At 42.1% G+C, this 14,992-nt stretch overlaps 1 protein-coding gene across 7 annotated transcripts in view; it reads left to right on the top strand.

Moving 5' to 3' along the window:
• The window catches only part of slc12a8 (solute carrier family 12 member 8), a 160,919-nt gene that overhangs the window by 51,474 nt on the left and 94,453 nt on the right, over positions 1 to 14,992 (top strand). For all 7 annotated transcript variants that reach the window (XM_078552362.1, XM_078552361.1, XM_078552359.1 and 4 more), the window contains one exon: positions 2,661 to 2,892. In XM_078552362.1, the coding sequence (XP_078408488.1) occupies positions 2,661 to 2,892 (232 nt within the window). The remainder of the gene's footprint in view (positions 1 to 2,660; positions 2,893 to 14,992) is intronic.

Here is a 14,992-nt window from a genome sequence, read left to right as displayed (position 1 = left end):
TGTGAGGCACTGGAGGGCTTCTACCTTCTGTCGTCTATCACAAGGATCCAGTGTTCAAAGGCTCAAGCACTGAGATGCTCCATGCATCTTTCATTGTCCATCCAAACTTGACTTTAAGGGAGGCTATGTGATCAGACAGCACAAGGAGATGTTGGGAAGCGGGTGCATCTCAAGCATGCATGCTGGGAGTAAGGCATTCATCTGCACAGCACTGCCATACATTGGCCTAGGTGTAGGCATTGCAGCTCGACATGCCATAAATGCTCCAGGGAATATTGTTCATCTGCCGTTCCCACTACATTAGCAGCATTTGCATGGCTGTTGGCAGAGGATGTGCTTTGTGAGGGTAGCAAAGGTTTATGGAAGCCTGGAATATTGAATATGGTGCCCACTTCAGAAACTGGACCATTGGCCGGAATGGATGGTGTGCAAGTTTTTCAAGGAATTGTTATTGCACAGTTGTGGGCTCACCTTGTGCAATATGCCTTATTTGCATGTTCGTTGGCACACACAATTCCATCAGAATGTAAAGGGTATAAAGTCTTAAGTCATGTCATTTTCAGCATTGTGGGCATGGTTTGATTATGGATAAGGTGGCAGCATTGGTGCCTCATTTACAGGCACTAATGTTTATGTGAGGGGACCAGATTGTGAAGGACCTTTTACCATGTGCGTTTGTAATATGTTGAGGCCCATGCTTATGATGGTGACGGTTTCAGCTATTTTATTGTAACTGAGTCAAACTCACTGATGTTGATTCTCTCCTTTGTGGGGGATGGGCATTTCCCTGAGTAATTGCGGCATTAATGTAAAAGGTTCTTTACTCAGAAGTTGCTCACCAGGGACTGGCTGATGGCAATTGTGAGATAGGAGGACTTTATGTGAATCGATTTTGCACATGGTCATGTCTGGCAGTGATCCCCTCCTGCATAGAATCAGCCCTGGGTTCCATGGCCATGTCTCCCAGCTGCTCGGTCATTGGCAGCCTCCTCATCCTCCTCCATTTGGGAAACATCAGAATGGACAGGGCTTCCTCCTCCTCTTCATCTTCTTCATCCCCCTCCTCCTCAGAGGTTGAAGCTCCGCTTATTGTGTCGTTGTCATCGATTTGTATGTCCCTCAACTGCACAATGTTGTGCAACTTGCAGCAAGCTACTGCTCTTCTTGAAACCCCTGCTGGGGCATACTGCAGGGCTCTAGCTGAGCGATTGAGGCACCTAAAGCACATTTAAAAAATACCAATTCCCTGTTCGATTGTATTCTTTGTGATGGCACAGCTGCTGTTGGAGTTGCGCTCTGCCTCAGTTTGAGGGGTCCTAAATGGGGTCATTAACCAGGTTCTTTCAGGGTGGCCCTTGTTCCCTAGAAGGCAACCAAGGCAAGAGTGGCTGAAATAGCTAAGGAAGTTGGGAACTCCTTAGTATGAAGGAGTCATGGCAGCTGCCAAAGAATCTTGCACGTGCTTGAAGGAAGATCCTGCTGTGGTCACAAGCCACCTGTAAATTGAGTGAGTGGAAGGACTTTTGGTTGATGAAGGTGTCTGAATTATGAGTTGGAACCATGATAGCAACATGGGCGCAATCAATAACACCCTGCACCAGAGGGAAGCTTGTGAATTGGGCAAAGGCAGTGGCTCTCTGCATCTGAGATACCAAATCTACAAAATTACTGTGATCCCCACACAAGCATACAGGGCATTAGTTACAGCCTTAATACAGCTGTGTGCTACTGACTGGGAACTGAGATATACCAGACAGGTCTCCTGCTGAGACTTGTAAAGAGCCTGAGGCACAGAAGTGACGGTTACCTTTACAGCCACTGGCAGGGCATGGAGGTCAATGGATTGCAGCTCGAGTTGTTGCTGAACCATGTGACATATGTCTGTCACCTCCTCACAGCTTAGCCTCTGTCGCCTTCAGCACTGCTTCTCCGTCACATTGAGGTATGATGTCCTAGGCCTATGCACCCTTCCTACAGGGTATTACCTGGTTGTCCTGCCGCTCCTCTTCTTCCTTCCAGGTGTGCATGGCACCCTCTTCCTTCTGACTTGCCCTCCCTCTGGCTTCTGACTGTGAATATTCACTTGCTTCTATGGCGCTTATGTGCGAGGGTCCCGTGCCCATCTTGTATCTTCCTTTGCACGAAGTGCTATGCGCCCTTCTCAAATTCTTCCTGGCACCTGGGTACACGAGTCAGTAGGGACAAAAAAAACTGCCCTGTGAGTCCAGCAGCCCCACCCTCCTACATCCTTGGGTCAAAGCAAGATGGTTTGAATTGAGTTTTTGCCAATTCTGAGGCAGTTAAGACAAGTTTAAAGCAAATTCCAGAGGGGATCCATACCTTCCGAAAGGGATACCCTGGCAATCCAAAGAAATGAGCACGGTTCAGACCTGCTCCTTCCAGGTGTACTCTGTGCACATCGCGTTTCAGACACCTTATACACTTTGTAACTTCAAGCTCACACATTAATAACAACATCAACTTATACTTATATAGCACCTTTAAAGTAATAGAATGTCTTGATTAATAACTAGGAATGAAAAAGGTCGAGGATTAGCACGCTATTTGCTTTAGTAGACTACTGCTCATCATAAAAGCCAGCAAACAATGTTAATAAGATGTACTTCTGATGACAAAGTTAAAATAATGCTCTCTTTCAGTGTGTTGCAGGTGCTATGTTTATCACTGGCTTTGCTGAATCCATTGCTGACTTGTTGAACCTCAGTAACATCTGGGCAGTCCGGGGAATTTCAATTGCTGTGCTGTTGGGATTACTGGGAATTAACCTAGCAGGAGTCAAATGGATCATTCGGTTTCAGCTGTTGCTATTGGCCTTGCTGGCTATCTCTACAATGGATTTTGTTATTGGCACTTTCACACACCTGGACCCTGGTAAGAAAATACATTTGTCAGCAGCAGTATAGTGTGTAGTTTGATAAATCCTGGCTCTGTTTGTGGCTAAAATCATGAGAGAAAGATCGATCTTTACTGCACATGTTATGCTGTGTGCCCCAGTCAGTGGCACTCATAAAATGCTGATAATAATGCAGGCAAAGAATTAATTGGAATTCTTCCTTTTGTTGCTTACAAGGCGTTAGTCTGAAATATTATAATAGCAAATACGTTATGCCATGTAATGCAGAGTGCACATCGAAGGTCCTGAACATGTCAAATTCTGTTTTACTTCAAATCAATGAACAAAGTGACTGTAAAAGTCATGACAAAATATTGCACTTACAGGAAGTAGGTATCATATGCATTAGAACCATAGAACCATAGAAAAGTTACAGCACAGATGGAGGCTATTTGGCCCATCTTGTCCATGCCAGCCCAAGGACACCCAGGTGCCCTTTCTAATCCCACCTTCCTGCACCCGGCCCATAGCCCTGCAGCTTACAGCACTTAAGGTGCAGATCCAGGTACTTTTTAAAAGAGTTTAAAGTTTCCGCCTCTACAACAAACTCAGGCAGCGAATTCCAGACTACCCTCTGCGTAAAAAAGTTCTTCCTCATGTCCCCCCAACACCTTTTGCCACTTATCTTGAATCTATGTCCCCTGGTTCTAGAATTCTCCATCAAGGGAAACAATTTTATCCTGTCCACTCTATCTATTCCCCTCATAATTTTGTACACCTCAATCAAGTCACCTCTCAGTCTTCTTTGTTCTAAGGAAAATAACCCCAACCTATCCAATCTCTCCTCTTGGCTACACTTTTCTAACCCTGGCAACATTCTTGTAAACCTCCTCCGCACTCTCTCCAGAGCTATTACGTCCTTCCTGTAATGTGGTGACCAGAACTGCACACAATACTCCAGTTGTGGCCTCACCAGTATTTTATATAATTCCAACATTATATCCTTACTTTTATATTCTATACCTCTGCCAATGAAGGAGAGCATTCCGTATGCCTTCTTTACAACCTTGTCTACTTGAACTGCTGCCTTCAGGGACCTGTGTACTTGTACGCCAAGATCTCTCACTTCATCTACCCCTCTTAGTATATTCCCATTTATTTTGTAATCCCTGTAACTGTTTGACCTCCCTAAATGTATGACCTCACACTTCCCTATGTTAAAATCCATCTGCCACTTTACCGTCCACTCCACCAACCCATCTATATCGTTTTGGAGATTACTTGTAAAATAAGCATACGTAGAATTTCTCTGTCACTCAGTAAGAAGTTTTTATTTCTCCAGTTTATGCCTCCCCTTTTTCTCTTTATGTTTGACTTTGTCGCATTCATTTTCTTTCACATTTGTTTTTTTTTCACCCCTCTGACAAAACAAGGCTGTCATTATGCTTCCCATGCTACCTGCTTTAGTTAAGAGGCTGAGCAGACTCCAGCCTTGGCCTTTTAAATTGCTGATAGTGACGTTATAATTATAATTAAATTGGTTGGCCTGTGAAAACACAGATTTTGTTTTTTGGTGAAGTTCCAAGAGGACAATACTCCCACCCTCTCCTCTGTCCCTGCTTCAACCCAATCCTCTTTTACTTGGTTAGAGCTGTCAGCAGGATCCTTCCTGTGAAGTGAGACCCTGCCAGTGCTACTAAGGGGAGAAGAGAGATGCCACTGCAGCTCCAGAAAATCCAACGAGCAACTTAAAGTGGCAGAAGATTGGAATGATGTCTTCCAATGAAGATTTTAGCTGAGGCTGAGGCTTTCAGCAAATAAGTATTTCTGACTGTCTGGAGAAAGATGGGACCGCAGCAAAGTGGTTCTGCTCCATCTGGACATTGACAGTTGCTTCCACGGCTAGTCACCTCATCTCAGGAAGTTGAAGGTAGATATAGCATGTGGGGAAGTATTGGTCCCAGAGGGAGCATCGAGAAGGAAAAACTGCTTGAATGGCCAGCCATGCAGCATACTTTAGCACCCAAAATTCCTGACGTGTTTTGCTGAAATCACAGGGGTGAATACTCCTCTCAGTGGTTTTTTTCTCTGCTTTTATAAGCCACTCCATTTTATGACATAAAAGAAGGCTGATAAACCTCTTCCCAGCTGGTCTTGGTAAACACAACAATGAACAATTCACGGATTCTCACTCTGTGGTAGGGTTGATTTTGAACAGGCAGCTGGTCTTAGTTTCCCATTGTGTGCATTTTTAGACTGTTTCTTTTTGCATGTTTCTTTTTTTGGTTTCTGTACATTCTAGGATTGATAGATGTTTAAGTGTAGGTTCGTGGTTAGTCTGAATCAGATTCCAAGATGTAAGAACCTGGAATTCAGTAAAAGAAACTCACTGTATTTGCATAGTGTAACGACCTGGTTTATGACCAGTAACTTTGTTGTTTAATGTAGACTAAGTTTGAAATCCCAGTTACCCACTAGTGTCATAGAGTTTACAGCATGGAAAGAGCCCTTTAGCCCATTGTGTCCACGCCAGTCATCAAGCCTCTGTCTACTCTAATCCCATTTTCCAGCTCTTGGCCCGTAGCCTCGTATGCGATGGTGTTTCACATGTTCATCTAAATACTTCTGAAATGCTGTGAGGGTTCCCACATCTACCACCCTTTCAGGCATTGAGTTCCAGATACCCTCACCCTCTGGGTGAAAAGATTTTTCCTCAAATCTCCTCTAAACCTTCTGCCCCTTACCTTAAATCCATGCCCTCTGGTTATTGACCCTTCCACTAAGGGGAAAAGTTTCTTCCTATCTACCCTATCTATGCCCCTCATAATTTTGTATATCTCAATCAGGTACCCCCTCAGCCTTCTCTGCTCCAAGGAAAACAACCCTAGCCTATCCAATCTCTCTTCATAGCTGAAATGTCCAGCCCAGGCAACATCCTGGTGAATCTCCTCTGAACCCTCTCTAGTGCAATCACATCCTTCCTATAGTATGGCGACCAGAACTGCACAAAGTACTCCAGATGTGTCCTAACTAACACTTTATACAATTCCATCATAATCTCCCTGACCTTGTATTCAATGCCTCAATTAATAAAGACACGTATCCCACATGCCTTCTTAACCACCTTATCTACCTGTCCTGCTGCCTTCAAGGATCTATGGACATGCACATCAAGGTCCCTCTGATCCTCCGTACTTCCTAGGGTCCTACCATTCATCGTGTACTCCCTTGCCTTGTTAGTCCTCCCAAATGCATCACCTCACACTTTTCAGGATTAAGTTCCATTTGCCACTGTTCTGCCCATCTGACCAGTCTGTCTATATCATGTAGTCTAAGGCTTTCCTCCTTGCTATTTATCACATCACCAATTTTCATGTCATCTGCGAACTTACTGATCATACCTCCTACGTTCTTGTCTAGATCATTAATGTACACTACAAACAGCAAGGAATCCAGCACCAAGCCCTGCAGTACGCCATTGGACACAGGCTTCCAGTCACAAAAACAGTTTTCGACCATCACCTCTGCCTCCTGCTACTAAGCCAATTTTGGATCCAATTTGCCAAATTGCCCTGGATCCCATGGGCTCTTACCTTCTTGACCAGTAGGAATAAAAGGGGATAAAGACAAAAGACTCCACAGTTTTAAACAAACAACATAAACTTTAGTATACAAAGTCAGCAAAGTAAAACAATCTACAATACCTATATTATACCCTAAAATTCACAATTAACACAAGGTAGATATAAATTAAAAGGCAAGCTGTGGTTTAACACACCACCCTGCACATTAAAGGGCAGATGTGATCAAGATAGATCCCATGGATTTCTCAGCAACCCAGCCAGATATCAAGGACCAATATGAGTCACAATTTCTTGTTAAAACTCTGTGTCCCTCATGAGGGATTTTAACTCTTCACATTTGAAGATTCAGCCTCTGAATTTCTTCAAAAGCTACTCCGAATCGGACTGCCTCAATGACTGCTCACCTCATGATGGCTCAGTCTCTTCTCCTGCATTCCACAGGATTCGCAAAGCTGCATTCCTGACTTGAATTACCAGCACACTTCCAACTCTTTCATAGATTGCTAGCTTCACTAAGCTGGCACTGCTCCTGGGTTTCTCTGAACTCCAGTCTCCTGGCTGCATTGAGCTATATAAATGGCTCCCAGTACTTCTCTGAGCCCTAACTGCCAGGAGCCTACTAAGGGCTCCCAGGGTTCTCTGTGAGCTGCAAACCACACAAGATCCAAACTGTAACTAACCCCCTTTCCCAGCAAACACACAAATAAGTTGAGACTAGAGAACCTTCTTAAGCTCCACCCATCTCCATGATGATGTAGCCTTTCAAGGTTCACTGAATGCTTTTAGCTATGACTGGCAAAGCAAAACATCTCACTGGACTACACTTCTTTGTAAACAGTGTTGACATCACATCTCCAGTTCTCCAGCTAAGTAAATGCACCTGCTGTTTTATGGCTCCATCTTTTCTATTCTGACTGTATTAAACAAACATGGGCAACCTTCTGAACTGCCATTTTATTTTAGGTGTTCTGGCAATCTCTAAAGTCCTGCATTTTAGTTACCTTACCAGTTTGTTTCTTAACTGGCTCACAGATAAGTGAGGAGTTTTTACCTCCAGGGACCATTCCTGAATTGTGACATGCTATCCCAGATTGTGGAAAAACAACATTTCCCACTATATAATTTCCTAATGTAACATCTATATTTTTAATGGGTAGTTTAAGAACAATTACAACCACACAAGGCCCCTTCATCAGAGCACAATTTAAATTTACTTTATTCAAGGGAAAGGCACACACTTTCCATCAACACCCTGTATTAATACAGTTTGATTCACCTTTATCTATTCCCAAACGGTCAAGGCCAAAGAACCTGACCACATAGCGGACCGGAATCTTCAGCTGAGGAAAGTGAGGTGGGAGAAAGTATTGTCAAGGCAGCTAAGAGAGTTGATAGGCTAATTGGATAAATTATTTGATTGTCTATCCCCAAAGATAGACTAAGGCAAAAGAAAGGTAGAAATTGGAAGGAAAGTTGAAGAAATTTTCCAATCATTTTTTCATTCATTCTTGGGATTTAGCATTTATTGCCTGTCCCTAATTGCCCTTGAGAAGGTGGTGGTGAGCTGACTTCTTGAATCGCTGCAGTCCATTTTGGGAGGAGATCAGGAACTGGTACCAATACAATCATCAATGCACAGAGAAAAGACCTGAGGGAGGAACTGAAACAAAGAATGTTCCACATATGCCCTGAAAAGGCAAGCATAGCTAGGATTTAGATAGGTTCTCATAACAACATTCTTTATTTGGAGGAAGTGAATGGAGTCAAGCAAGAAATCATTGAATATAAGAACAAGTTCAGTCAGGCCTAGGAGGGTGGTGGATGGGGACTAGTGGATCTCCATTCATGGAAAAAGTGGACAGCCCTTGGGTTGGCCTGGTAGGAATGCAATTGTAGAGGGATTGAATATTCATTGTGAAAAGCAGATGGTTAGGACCTGGAAACTGTTATAAGTGTTAGAGGGCGTTGAAAGAATCACAGATATAGGTGGAAAGAGATTGGACAAGGGGACAGGGTCCTCGACCATCCTATTTTCCATACCTCTGCTTTAACCCCATCCCCTCTGTCTCAGAACCATGATAGGGTTCCACATCCTCACCCTCCAACCCCCAGATGCCACATTCAAAAGATCATCTTGCAACATTTCTGCCAGCTCCAGCATGATGCCACCAACAAACAGATCTTCCCCTCTCCTTCCCTTTCAGAATTCTGAGGTTCCACAATAACCTCATATGCTCTTCAATTAACCATAATACCCCTCCCCTGTCCTTGCCATCTTCCCATCTTCCCATGCAAGCACAGGAGATGCAACACCTGTCTTTTATCTTCAGGGTACTGTGCAGGGCCCCAAAAACTCTTTGCATGTGAAATGGTGGTTTACTGCTCCATTTAATTTAGTATACTGTATTCTATGCTCATGATGTGGCTTCATTTACACTGGACATATCAAACACAGATTAGATGATCACTTTGTGGAACACCTCTGCTCAGACTGCAAGTGTCCCTTGAGCTTCCAGCTATCTGCCATTTTAATTGTCTGCTTCACTCCTATTCTGCCCTCTCTGCTTTCAGCCTTCTATACTGTTACAATAAAACTCAACATAAGCTCCAGGAGCAGCATCTTGTCTTTCGATGAGGCAAATTACAGTCTTTCGGACTCAACGCTGAGTCCAATGGTTTCAGATCATAACCATCATTCCCATTTTTTTTCGGACAGCAGCTTTTGGTACTGATCCTGCTATTGCCATTTACATTCCCTCTAGACCATTTTTGTTTCTTTACTGCCCTGCTATCTCCTTTTGCTTTACACTATCATCCCTTCTGTCATTAAATCTTTCCTGCCTTCCACCCTATTGCAGACTTTTCCTTTTGTTCTTTCCTCCCCTCACCCCTTTTCCTTCTTCTGTACTTGCTTAAAACATGTTACATCTCTTTAGTTCTTTTTATTTCTGATGAAAGGCCATTGCCTTGAAACATTGATATTGGTTCTCTCTCTACAAATGCTGCCTTACCTGCTGTGTATTTCCAGCAATACGCTGCTTTATTCTTGCATTTATAAATCACTTTTCACAACCTCAGGGTGCCCAATTAAGTACTTTTGATGTCACTATAACGTATTGCTCTAAGGCATTATCTCCAATATCTATTAGTGGAAGACCAGATGCTTGGGAGCAGCCCAGATTTTTAATCCTTGGTGAGGAAATCATGTGCAGTGGCTGTAAAGAAAACTGGAAAATAACTTACAAAATCGGGGGAGGGAAAAGTGCTGGAGCAAAGTTGTCCAATCAGTAGAGCTTGAATGTTGCACATCATGCACATGCACAGCAATACATTTAGAATCCAGTTGAGGTCTCTGTTGTTCAGACCATCCCTCTGGTGACTAACTTTGTAGAGCTTTGTTATGCCTACAAAAAAAAACAAAATCAGGAACAGCCTTATCTAATGCAACTAAGCACCAAAAGGAAATTGCATCACTTGCTTTTTATTTAAGACATTGTCAATTGGCAGTAAAGAAATGAATCCAGGGCTTAAATTGCCTCTCTTAAAGAATGGAAGTTTCACTCTAATTTGATTATCCATGTTTGCATGTTTTTATTGGTAAACTCAGATTACAGGAAATACGGATGAAGAAACTCTCGCTGCCAGTTTTGAGATTCCTCTGTGTTAAAGAGATGCTCTCCTGGAGGAGATTTTTGATTTATCATTCTCTCTCAAACTCTTTATTTTTTCAAGCACCAATATACTTTTCCTCTGCTCATTTTTAGCTTGCTTTCCATTGAGGGAGAAGTAACTGTCTCAGCTTGTACATGGTTAGGAAGGATATGGCTGTCAGCCAATGATGAGTTGCTGACCCCTGAGGGTGTCTGCTTTTCCCTGTTCTTTTTGCAGTGATTTCCTTGTTTAAAGTACATAGAGAAACTGATATTACTGATACGGCTCATTTTATGTTCAAAGACAAACATGAAGTTTGGTAATTGCACAGTTGCAGTAAGTGGTTATCCAATGAAACTTACAGAACAGTTTTGAATGCAATTTCAATTCTTGAAGTTTTCTTGTTCTTTTTGCACTGGAATTTTTTGCCAATTTGCTAAATTCTTATTAATAGAATTGCCATCTAACAATTTATGTCAGGAGCTACATTTAAATGTATACATTTATCGTTGGTTGAAATATAGCAACTTATTGTTTGTGACCTTTCTCACAATTACTGACCTTTCCTCTTTAAATTTGATTTCATTTTCAACTATACCACTCCCCATTATGCATCCTCTTTCAGTCACCTAGTAGGATGCTTTGAACTGCTGGGTGTATAGAATGGTTACAGCACCATGCTGTTTGCAATTCGACCTGTCATGTCTATGTTAGCTCTCTGCAAGAGCAAGTCAGCGAGTCCCACTCCCCATAATCCTGTACATTTTTTCTCTTCAGCCTCTTATCCAATTCCTTTTTGAAAGCCACAATTGAAACTGACTCCATCACATTCTCAGGCAGTGCATTCCAAATCCTAACTACTCTCTGCATAAACAGATTTTTCCTCATGACGTTGTTGGACCTTTTGCGATTCACCTTATATTGGTGTCCTCCGGTTCTCAATCTTTCTGACAGTGGGAACAGTTTTTCACTATCTACTGTGTCTAGATCCTTCAGAATTTTTAATACTTTTATCAAATCCCCTTTTAAACTTCTCTAAGGATAACAGCCCCAGCTTCCCTAATCTGACCTCATAACTGATGTCTGTTGTCCCTGGAACCATTTTCATAAACTTTTTCTGCATCCTCTCTAAAACCTTTACATCCTTCCTAAAATAGTGGTGCCCAGAGTTGGACACAATACTCCACTTGAGGCCAACAAGTGTTTCATAAAGTTCATATAACTTCCTTGCTTTTGTGCTCTATGCCTCTATTTATAAAACTCAGGATCCCATATGCCTTTTTAATCACTTTCATAACCTGCCCTGCCCCCTTCAACAATTTGTGCACATGTACCACAAGTCTCTGATCCTGCACTGCCTTTGGCATTGTATCCTTTATTATGTATTGTTTCTCCTCGTTGGTCCTACTAAAATGTATTACTTCACATTTCTCTGCATTAAATTCCATCTGCCACATGCCTATCCATTCAACTGGCCTGTTTGTGGCCTTTTGAAGTCTATCACACAATTCACAATACTTCTAAGTTTTAACCCATGTATAAACCATGACTGGCCAGTGGAAGATTGATAAATTGATTGAATGACCTGCAATATTCACTGGAATGGTTCCAGGAATGAGAGATTGCAGTTATCTGGATAAACTGGAGAAGCTAGTCTCCTGTTCTGCTTAGAATAGAGAAAGCTAGTTGGGATTTGAGTTGTTTCAATGAATGAAGGATTTAGATAGAGTAGACAAAGTAAACCATTTCCAATAGGGTCAATAAACAGAAGACACAGATTTAAGGTTACTAGCAAAAGAACCATGGCAACATGAGGAAGACTTTTTTTAGCTAATTGGTGATTTGGATTTGTAATGCGCATGATAGGGTGGCAGAAAGAGTTTCAAACATAGCTTTCAAAACAGAATTGGATAAATTTTTGAAGAAGAAAAAATTGCAGGAATATGGGAAAAGAGCTGAGGATTGGGACAAACTGGGTTGTTTTTTGAAGGAGCCAGCAGAAATCGATGGGTTGAATGTCTTGCTTTCATCTTGTACTATTCTATGATTGACAATCACTTGATTGGCCAATAGGAGATAGATGTGTGGGACCATGTGATGCACAGCATGTACAACCTGTGACTGGTCAGCAGAAGGTGTGTACATGGGGTGATAAGCTACAATATACTGAATTGGTATGCAAATCGCCCTCCCTCAAAGTGTTAACGGAGATGCCATTCCATCCAACAACCTAACCAAAAAATAGATTAAACTCAGCTAGTTGAGACATCTGAAACTTAAAGTAACACATGTTTGGCTGGAAGTCAAACACATAGCTGAATTTAGTTATGATTCCCTGTGGGAACTTGTTAAATGCCTCCACCCCTGGGTAAATTCATCCAACATCAGAAATGGCTGTTGATATCTGGCCATGTATACTGAAGAATGTTTGTTTCAAGTACATTTTACAAGCTAGGTAAAACACGAAATGAGAAAAAAAGCCTTGCTTCTCTGTAGTGTCTTTCATGACTTCAGAATAACCCAAAGCGCTTTACAGCCAATGAAGCACTTTTGAGGTGGGTTCATATGTAGCAATGTCATAGTATTTTTCTTTAGTGATGTTGTTTGAGGGATAAATATTGGCCGGGAAATGAGGGAGAACTCCCCAGCTCTTTGAATAGTGTCATGGGATCTTTTGCCTGAGAGGGCATATGGGGCCTTGGTTTAATATCTGAAAGACAGCATCTCCAACAGTGCAACACTCTCTCAGTACCAGATCCTTGTGTTTAAGTCAGATAGGCTTACCACATAATCATGTTTTTTAAGGATTATTGCAACTAAAAAAAATCCAATCTATAATGAAATTCCAGTTATTTCTCTTTATGGTTGTTCCGGATGTTTCCACTGTTAACATTCTCACCCAGTTTTAGTTGTATTGATGAAATCTATGGCTATGAAGCAGGCGAATGATCTGCCCCTAAGCCATTTGGAAGAGCAATGATTAAGTATGAAAGAGTTATCCAGAGGCAACTCTCCTTCCAATAATCTCTTTCTTCCAGATCTCTGCTCTGTGTCTCCCCAGAGCAAGGATGACTGAGGTGGGAAATACAATGAAAGAACTGAGGCTTCCTTCCTGTATTGCAATGTGCACTGTTAGCTGCATGCCACAGAGCTCCACTAACCTTTCTAGTGCTAATTCAGTCTGAATTTTCCAAATTTTCAGTCTGATTTACCAAACTCTCTAGGGGCTAAATTTCCATCTGGGTTCGGAGGTGCGTTTCAGTGGATGAATGACCGCACTTTGATTTTTTTTGGAGAAAATTTGATTTTTCTTCAAATTCCCCAACCAGTGGCATTTTTCGCTGGCCCTTTTGTGGGTCGGGAATGCTTAACGTGCAAAACGCACACCCATCCCTTCGAGGTCGGTTCCCCATTTTAAATGGGGGCTGAAAATTGGATGTCCTCCTGTACTTCACTTTCATCTGGTGGTGCTGGATTTTCGGTAGCCCGTTAAAAGCAGGCCAGATTTAAGAGTTTATAAAGAAAATGGAAAACCTGCTGAGGAGTCGGGAACATTCTGCAACGTAAGTGTAAAGTCTTTTGATGCCTTAAAATGTCATTATTAGGTGCTATATTGTAATGCAGTGATTCATCATAGAGATCTGTCCTAACAAAGGTAAGTTGACTCTTACATTGACCAGCATTGTGTAATTGTTCACATGCATTACAGTACTTTTCCAATGGAGAATTGGAAAATGTAAAACAAAACGTCCTCTGATGTCATGTTTTGTGCTCTGATTTAATTGGACTGGTTAACCTGGCTTCTTTTTTAAAGAAAACTGTTTCTGAAGGTAAAATAAAGTGGTCTGCACCTGCCCATCCCCCCTCCCCCCATTGATTGTCAAGCACTCTGCTTTCAAATAGAAATGGATATCTCTTCTGTCAGTGAGCTGGAAGCTTTCGTTATGACAGTTGTTCCATTATGAATGCTTGGCTGGGTTTCAATATCTTCCGCTCAGCGGGTGGTCTTATTAATCCAAGAACCACTGAAACTTTTACAAGGCTGTCTTTGATGAGGTTTCTTGTTTGTTTACAAACCTAAAGGGTGCTTAAAGGATTACAACTTTTTTTTCCCTTGGGGTTTTTTGGTCCAATATCAATAATAATGAGTTTGAATCCAAAGTTTTCTTAGGTTGTTAGAGGTTTAATCATTTTCCAATGACTTTAAAATAATTCCCGATGCTATTGCATGGCTCCTGAGAACTATACATAGCCACTCACCCAGTATGCACAAAAGATTTATATAGGAGACATAGGGGTTGCATGGGGGACTTGTGGGGGCATGGGGTGAATGGGGTGGGTCGGGGGCATGAGGGGGTGAGGGGTGAGATTTAGGGGCCTTTAAACGATGTTGGGAGCTGGGCTGCTGTGTTGGTGAACCGAGGTGTGCCTTCTAACTGGCTTGCCTTCGCACCCATACTCAACCTCCTCATATACTCCATCACAGCTTGCAAAATGCAGTGCGAATCCGACCTCTGTATGAAAAGACGACAATTGCTCATAAAGCCACACATGGGTCAGGTTTTGTATTTTGTGAGCTGTGAAAGTGTGAAGATCAGGTTTTCCCAAGCCCAGATGAAAATTCAGCCCCAGAGTTGAAAGGAGACCATAGGAAATGCTGACACTTCATTGGGCATCATAACAAACCAACAGAGGTGCACAACAAAAAAAGGAAAGGCGGGTAGTTGGAATTGGTATTTGTGTTTTTTCTATGGCATGTTTCAATAATGGGGCACTGTATCAAGGAGAGCCAATTCATTGAACAGTATTGTGGAGCTTATTATTTGATTATCTGCCAGTCAGAACTGAGATGCACATATGGAATTTGTTTTTTTTTTAGTCCTTTGTAGGATGTGAGCATCTG

The sequence above is a fragment of the Cetorhinus maximus genome, chromosome 11 (assembly GCF_964194155.1).
Source record: "Cetorhinus maximus chromosome 11, sCetMax3.hap1.1, whole genome shotgun sequence".
Classification (NCBI taxonomy): Eukaryota; Metazoa; Chordata; class Chondrichthyes; order Lamniformes; family Cetorhinidae; genus Cetorhinus; species Cetorhinus maximus.
Note: the sequence above shows the minus strand (reverse complement) of the source record. Positions and strands in the feature narration are given on the sequence as shown.